The sequence below is a fragment of the Saccopteryx leptura genome, chromosome 6 (assembly GCF_036850995.1).
Source record: "Saccopteryx leptura isolate mSacLep1 chromosome 6, mSacLep1_pri_phased_curated, whole genome shotgun sequence".
Taxonomy (NCBI): Eukaryota; Metazoa; Chordata; class Mammalia; order Chiroptera; family Emballonuridae; genus Saccopteryx; species Saccopteryx leptura.
In genome coordinates, this window is record NC_089508.1 from 100,578,914 (window position 1) to 100,587,412 (window position 8,499).

The 8,499-nt window shown below is 43.3% G+C and overlaps 1 protein-coding gene across 2 annotated transcripts in view; it reads right to left on the bottom strand.

Annotated features, from left to right (window-relative positions):
- Positions 1-8,165, bottom strand: part of PRKD1 (protein kinase D1) — a 387,321-nt gene extending 379,156 nt beyond the window's left edge. For both annotated transcript variants that reach the window (XM_066342379.1, XM_066342378.1), the window contains exon 1: positions 7,620-8,165. In XM_066342379.1, the coding sequence (XP_066198476.1) occupies positions 7,620-7,874 (255 nt within the window). In that variant the 5' untranslated portion in view covers positions 7,875-8,165. The remainder of the gene's footprint in view (positions 1-7,619) is intronic.
- Positions 8,166-8,499: the final 334 nt, after the last annotated feature.

Consider the following 8,499-nt stretch of genomic DNA (forward strand, 5'->3'; position numbering starts at 1 on the left):
CAGGGGGCGACGCTCTGCCCACCAGGGGGCGATGCTCTGCCCCTCCGGGGCATCGCTTTGCCAAGACCAGAGCCACTCTAGCGCCTGGGGTAGAGGCCAAGGAGCCATCCCCAGCGCCCGGGCCATCCTTGCTCCAATGGAGCCTCGCTGCGGGAGGGGAAGAGAGAGACAGAGAGGAAGGAGAGGGGGAGGGGTGGAGAAGCAGATGGGCGCTTCTCCTGTGTGCCCTGGCCGGGAATTGAACCCGGGACCCCTTGCACGCCAGGCCGACGCTCTACCACTGAGCCAACTGGCCAGGGCGATATATGTATCTTTTAAAAAAGCAGCTGCGGACAGGGAGAAGGCATTCAGAAAATCTTGAAATTGTGTCTAAATCCAAGCAGTAAATTTAACAAATTCCTCATCAATCAGTAGTTTAGTCAGAACAGAAGCCAATAAACCAGTAAAGGATACTTCTTTTTTTTTTTCCTTTTTACCAAAACAAGTTGGACAAAATTCCTGCGTGTTTGCATATTTAAAAATCTAATCTTCATATTTGCCAACATTGCTAAGCTGATACATCAACTGTCTAGCTTTAGACAAAACTTTTTTGCAACTTTGGAAGAAACTTCTGTGCAGGAAATTGTAAATCTGGATAGGCATGACTATGTCTCAATATATGGCACTTTTACATCAATTCTTATCATTATATAGCTATCTGAAAGATATGATATTCCATAATGGCCATAGTGGCCATGTAATTCAAGCTTTTCTTTAATTATCTGTATTCTGTGTAATACTAGAAAGACAGCATAATGTGAGTTTCTCCGATGCCAAGTAACTTCAAATGCTGCTGTCATTATCAGTTGTTAATGGTACAAAAATATTTGGTTGACAGTATCAGAATAATTCCTGAAATTTCACATATTCTTGTAGATGGAAAAGAATTTTGAATATATGTGAAAAAGATAATCTTTTTTTTTTTTTTCTGAAGCTGGAAACGGGGAGAGACAGTCAGACAGACTCCCGCATGCGCCCCACCAGGATCCACCCGGCACGCCCACCAGGAACGATGCTCTGCCCCTCCGGGCGTCGCTCTGCCGCTACCAGAACCACTCTAGCGCCTGGGGCAGAGCCAAGGAGCCATCCCCAGTACCCGGGCCATCTTTGCTCCAATGGAGCCTTGGCTGCGGGAGGAGAAGAGAGAGACAGAGGAAGGAGGGGGTGGGGGTGGAGAAGCAAATGGGCGCCTCTCCTGTGTGCCCTGGCCGGGAATCGAACCCGGGTCCCCCGCACGCCAGGCCAACGCTCTACCACTGAGCCAACCGGCCAGGGCCAGGATAATCTTTTGTATCTAAATTCTATCAGTAGAAAAATAAAAATTGATGCATATTTTTGTTTGTGTTGTTCTAAAATAATACAACATTAAGAAATAGAAATTCATTTTCAAACCTCTCTAGCATAATGTTGGAGAAATTAAAAGGTGAGCACTATCTTTAAAAAAAAGTCACTGAACAACTACGGTGCCGCAACTATGAGTTGATGCTTCTGATTTCTCTCCCTTCCTGTCTGTCTGTCTCTCTCTCTCTCTAAAAATAAATAAATAAACAGATAAATAAATACAAACACCCTGTATTTTTACCTGTTTTTCCATTTGGGCTTAGATCTTCCAGATGAACCAAAGCGACCGTCAGAGCTCAGAGATCAAATAGGTTAGTTAACCCCAACATACAGAAACAAAGTAAACAAGTATAAAAATTAAAAAAAGAACTCTCCTGTTATAGTCAACTCCTACTGAACTACAATTTACCCACTTTGAATTCAATCCAAATCCAATCCCACCATCTTAATTAGCCTAGTTTCTTGGTATAGTTTGAGAGCCTAGTCAATGTTTACAGTATAACACACACATGTTTCCATGTTCTTTAAAGGATAGATGAATAATCACTGATTGTGGATATCTAACGGTTTTGTAAATGGGGCATGGGCTTCTACCAAAGTTAAGTGATAGTTGGTGAGATGATCTGGAAAAGACTTTTGATGGGCTTAGCCAAACTGCAAACCCAATTGTTCCCCAGTAAAATTGTCTCACATCCCAATATAACAATTCTGTATATGTATAATCATCTATGTCATATTAGCTATTCATCAGTCATAACTATTTAGCAAACAACATCATAGATGCTAGCACGACAGCGAAATGATCTCTCCATCAGTCATTTCCAAATGCCTTCCTCTTCATAGCAAAGGCTGATTTGCAAAGGAACTTTTGACTTCTGTCTTGAGAACTAGATTTGAGAATCATTATGACAAATGTTGCACCATTAGCTATTTTATTTCTTTTTATTATCAAATGAAACATCATTGGAATTACTTGCAATTAGAAAGGAATTAAATCAACTTCTTGATAAAAATAATACAAAGAGGTGAAGATATACTTTACTTTTATCAGCATATGTGTTTTTCACTTAGCAATAATCATATTACTTCTTAAGGAATTCTGAAAGGTTGAGATTTGAAAGGAAGTTTTAAAATGTACCTACTCTTAAGATTTGCTCTATTACAGAGGGCAGAGAAAAGACGGTGTCACCTGGGTCTTACAGCAACGTTACTTTGTAATACTACAATTTTAATATATATTGAGATAAGAATAAGATTAGAAAGGACACATTTCTTCTGTTACCAAGACAATGTGATAGTCTGGAAAACGTTAGAATACCAATAATCCTATTCGTTATGTACCTATTTACCAGGTAGTATATTAAATCCTTTATACTCATTATCTTTCATCTTCAAAGTAATCTTAGAGAAATCACAATCATACAATCGTAGGTTTATAAATGTGTGTATTAGGTAGTAAGGTCATTAAAAGTCATTGATGCTTAAATTGGTGAAGACCTACATACAATCATCTCAAAAAAATAATAATTAGTAATAAAGTTTTAAAACAGTTATGATAGCTGTCTGCTGATACCAAACAACACACTCATCAAGTACGGGGCAAGCTTTCAAACTTTATTAATAATCTCCAGCCCTAAATCTATCCTCTGCTACTACACACCCACACACTCTAGCTCTCACAGAAAATTCTTTTAAATGTATTTCTTTCCTGGGTATAAAGGCCCATATTAAGTCATATATATATCAAAATAGCCAATCGTCCAATTCTTCCCAGCCCAAAGACTGGAAGGCTAAATGCCTTTAACTTCATGGGCTCAAAGGCTATTTTCCTTATGAAAACTACTAAATAGTATACAACTCTAAAAAAATGTTTTTAGCCCTTTGTATTGATAGGAAAATATAAAGCATAATGTCTCTTTTGGATTATGAGATATAAAATGAGGCCCCACATTTTGTAGCCCATAATACAAAATATAAAACAATACTGCAGCATCTGGCAGCTAGGCATAAATAATTAAACTTCTAAAAATATGTAATGTACTACATATATATGCATTAAATATCCATATGTTATACATAAAATCTAGGCATTACATATAAATCAAGTGTAATCCTATTATACAACTAAACTTGAAAATAAATTAAAGTACTAAATATGATATTAAAGTTACATTACTTAAGAATCACTTAATAAAATAACAAATACTATAATTCATCATTAGAGCAGAAATCAATACACACAGCAATGACAAATGTAAAATTTGAATAAAAATATACACCTAAGACCCAAACACTATCATTAGTTCAAAAGGACTTCACTGTCCCGTGTATGTTGGGTGGGTCAAGCAGCTAATTACGCCCAGCTTTTTCAATCTATGTAGAGTTGCTAAAATTAACAATAAAGACAAAAATGACACTACAACTGTTAAGAAAAGAATTTACAATTAATAAAGTGAAAAAACTATGAGCAGAATAAAGCTGCTCTCAATCCAAGGCACTAAGCTTTGCCATTCCTTTAGTAAGCTATCATCTATAAAACCTCACTCTTTAGTTTCTTTGGCCAGATATATGACTGTGCAAAGGGAAACTATATGCCAGGAGCCATACAAATGTTATTATTCCATTTAAGTAAATTCAAAAATATAAATAAGTTGTCTTTCTATTAACTGCATCTAACATTCTTAAGTTAATACAACTTACTTTTTAAAAGTATGTGTGGAGTGTGTGTGTATAGAGGTAGATGGTATACTCTGAAACCAAACTAATTTCTCCTTTGGACTACTGTTCCTTTCTTCAAACAATTCCTTAGTCTATATATTCAAGGTTCCTTTGATAGTAGAAAGTAACAGTGTTTCAAAGCAAAGTCAATAACTATTATTTTTTTTATAAGAACAATAATCAAGTACACTTTGAGTGCAGGTCTTTATAACCAACCAGCCTTAAAGGTTGCATGCTTGCAAAATAAAGAAATAAGCATAATATAAATATAACCTGGGGCAAATATTTCCTAATGAGAAGGACTTAGCTACATCCTCTATATCAGCGGTTCTCAACCTGTGGGTCGCGACCTCGGTGGGGGTTGAACGACCAAAACACAGGGGTCGCCTAATGTGCTTTGGTCGTTCGACCCCCAGCCGCCGGGGTCGCGACCCACAGGTTGAGAACCGCTGCTCTATATTCATACACTGTTACATACAAAAAGCAAGGCTAGCTTTTTCATCTAAACTTCAAGATGCATGAAATAATTACTTTTTATATAATTTAATACATACTTAGTGTACAGTATACTTTTAAATTAAAGTAGGAATATATTTGTTGAATTACAATAAAAAATTTTCAAGTACAATCATGTCTGCCACTTTACAAGTATAATTAAAGAAAAATTATACTCTAAATTCTAAATAATAACAATAAAAACTTAAAAATGTTTCCCAGGGACAAGATCTCTTCTTATTCAGCCTCATACACTTCAGTTATTGATATTACAGAAAATGTCCCATTAATGTTACTGAAATAAACTGAATAATCAGCTACTACTGTGAAAGATTTAAGCTAGTTTGAACGCTAGTGCTTAAGGAACTCTCTAACATATATAAAAACCCTCTTAACACGTTATAAAACAATGAAAGCAGAGGACTCTGTTGTAAAATCAACATGACTCCAGTTTGCCTAAACAGTACATTGTAAATGACTTCAAACTCTCAGCTCTCTCCTAAAACATTCATCCCCCATCCCATCTCTCTCTTTCCTGTCATTCTTCCTCGCATTGCTACCTTCAGAAAGTACGCCAAGAGAACTCGAAATAAGGGACAAAGGACAACCTCCCCCTCTTTGCTGACTGTCCATACTGACCATCTCTGCCATTTCTACTGTCACAAAACAAAGAGTTCCCTGCTATCCTATGACAAATAGCCTTCTTAATATAGTTTCTGCCTGGACGACACTGTATCTCAAGGCAGAGGACAGAAGAAAGATGAAAAATTTCCTTTCTAGACCCAACATCCAGTAAATATTTATTTACGGTATCCTGAATATTAATACCTCTCAAATCCACATCTGAATCTATCTCTCCCTTTGCCATAACCTTTCAAAATAAAAGTGCAAGAGAGATCTCACCTTGGCTATGCCAAAAGCAGTCACTTTTCAAACTTTTATTTTAGAGACAGTACTACTAGAGAAAGTACAAAAGTAATCAGTCACCAGGACTGACGATTTTCCCTTTCCAGTATATCTCTAGGTCTGCCCCCCTCCCTCCCCCTCCCCAGCTTTGGCTTAGATCTCAATTAGCTCATGAAGAAACTCCAGGTTTCTTTCTGCCATAACATTTTTTGGCATTCTAAAACATCCTCCACATAGCAAATCCATCTTTCAGCTGCCCTTGGTTTGATATCTCTATGTAGGAGATTACGGAGGTTTCTGGTAATTTGAGCTCCTTTTAATTTCAAGGCCTTTTTATAATTACACGTTCTCTAAATATCCTAGTCACCATCCTTAGGCCTGCAGGGTTCCACAGGAGTTTAGAGCCCTCTCCCTCTGTACTCCTACAGCTCCCTCCAGGTAGCATCCTTTCTGTTAGCTACTGAGATAACTGAAATTCAGAATTCACTCTCCATTCAACACCTCAATTCCAAACTTCTTGAACCACAGATGTTTCTTCCAATCCTAAACTCTATCAAGGTGTGTGTTAAAATTGACCAAAAGCAACCTGTCCATATTAATTTGACCCAATTTGAATATTCCCTATAACTCTATCACTTGCTTTAGAACTTAGGTAAGTTAAAATTCTATACAATTGCTTTAGCACTGGGGCAGTTTTATTATATACTGTTTATGTGCTTATCCAGTATCCTTTACTATACTGGCTTACATCCTAAAAGAGACTGCTATAGACTACAACTTTGATGCTCCTGTTCATCTGCTACAGGTTTTTTAACTTGATGAGGAGGAGGGACCTGATACGACTTATAACAGAATTAAATACATTATGTCATTTACATGGAAATTGCAAAAAATTGAGTCACCTGTAATATAAAATGTCACTCCATTCAATAAACAAACTCCGTGTTAACTTAGCCTGGCCTCCAGAACTTTTACAACTTCCCAGATTAGTGACTTTCCCTGGGGCTTTTCCTAATATCCCAGTGCGGAGTGCCACAATTCACAACACTCAGGCTTAGCAAAGTGTTCCAAAAGTTCAAAGAAAGCATTCATGATTATTCAAGTGATCTTTATAAGGCAAGTACCAGCCAGTCCTCCAGGGTTGAAATTCAGCACCTTCACAGACCTGTCTCCACCTCCTAAATCTTGGCTGTTTACACTAAAAGGACTGGCGCCATGGTACCCTCTCCTTGACACTCTTATCACTCCCTCCATGCAACATTCCCCAGGATGGCTACATCAACAACCTGAAATTCAGAATTGCACTATTAACAGTGATGGGCGGGCCGGGTCACCTCCCAGGTGGCCTTGCCCAGAATAATGGTCCTTTTTCCAACCTGCCATTGATGGCCGCTGTCCAAAGTTCCACAGACACAAACTTAAACGCAAAGTCCCCCGGGTGCTCCTGCGCAGTACCCACCCCCCTTCAATGCCTGTGCTCCCGCTTCAATGGCCCACTCTCAATGAGCCAAGAATGAAAAGCAAGAAAGCTGCAACTTTCGGAGCGTGTTGAAAAATTTGCTCCCCTATCTACATTATATAAAGGTGGGTAGTTATGGTCTAGTCAAAACATCTGGCCGAGTCAATCATCCTCTTTCAAAAGCTTATTTGACAGGTGAGAAATTCCTCATCTCCGGATAATTCCAGGAACTCCTCGGCATCAGTCTGAGCTACAGAGGGCCTAAAGTGGAAGGGAGTGGTGCTGAAATGTGCCGAGCGTGTCCCGGGGGGGCTGTGGTGCGGGACGGCGGATTCCAGCGCCAGGAAAGTGCTGGTCCGGGAGGGGGAAAGGGAGAGCCAGGAAGTCTTAAGGGTAGGGACAGGCGCGACAAGAAACGGGTATGATACCTGGAAATGACATGAGAGGGATGGGAATGGGTGAAAAGGATGCAGCCCGGAGAGAAATAGGAAATATAAGATGGGGCAAGTGCTATGCCCCGATGCGGCCGTCCAACCTGGGCGGTCGCCGGTCCCTTCCCAGAGCCCCAGGACCCGGAAAGTTGGGACGGCGAGGGGCGGCCGGGCAGCAGCGCCCGGTGCGCGGCGGGAAGGGGCGGGCTCCGCTCAGCGCGGCGCCTTACCTTCTGGTCAACGATGGAACAAGCCATCTCGCGGACGTGCGCCAGGCTGTAGTCCCCCGACGAGTCCTGCAGCAGCAGCACTGGCTCGCGGCTCAGGCCGATCTGCAGATGGAACGAGATGCCCCCGGCCGGCGCCGCGACGGGAGCCAGAAACGGCGCGGGCCCCGACCCCGAGACCAGCGCGGCCGCCGCCGCCGCCGCCGCCGCCACGGGCAGCAGCGGGCTGGGCGGCCGCAGGACCGGAGGGGCGCTCATCGCTCGGCCCGGCGCGCCGCGGGCCGCGGGTCCCGGCAGCCGAGGGCGTGGACCGGCCGCAGAAAAGTTTTGCTGTCCGAAGCCGGGAGCTTCTTTCTCCAAGAGCCGAGGCGGAAAATAAAAACTTTCCGGAAAAGTCCCCGCGCGGGGGGAGGTGAAGGGCTGAGGCTCGGGAGGGAGGAGGGAGGAGGGAAAATGGCCGAGGCGGGAGGATCGCGCCGCCGGGAGCGCGGGCGCCGCGCGAGGGAGGCGCCGCTGCCGCGGAGCAGCAGCCGCCGCGGCGGGCTCCGAGGGACAGGGCTGCCGGTCAGCGCGGCCCGGGCGCCGGGCAGGGGCGGGGAAGGGGCGTAAGGGGCGGGGAAGGGGAGCTGGGGGCGGGCACTGCGGAGCCACCACCCGGCGGGCGCGGGAGCCGCAGGGGCCGTGGCCGCGCGGCTGCAGTGGCCGCAGGGTGCTGGGTCCCTACACGGCCGCGGGCGGTTCCAGGAGCCTGACCCTCCCTGGCCGGGGCAGGATCGAGCACCGGGACTCGGGGCCGCCTCCGCGGGAGCAATCCGTCTCTCCACGCGGGGACTCCAGGCTCCGCTAGACGGAGGGGACGGGCGCGCCTCCTCCGACCCGCTCC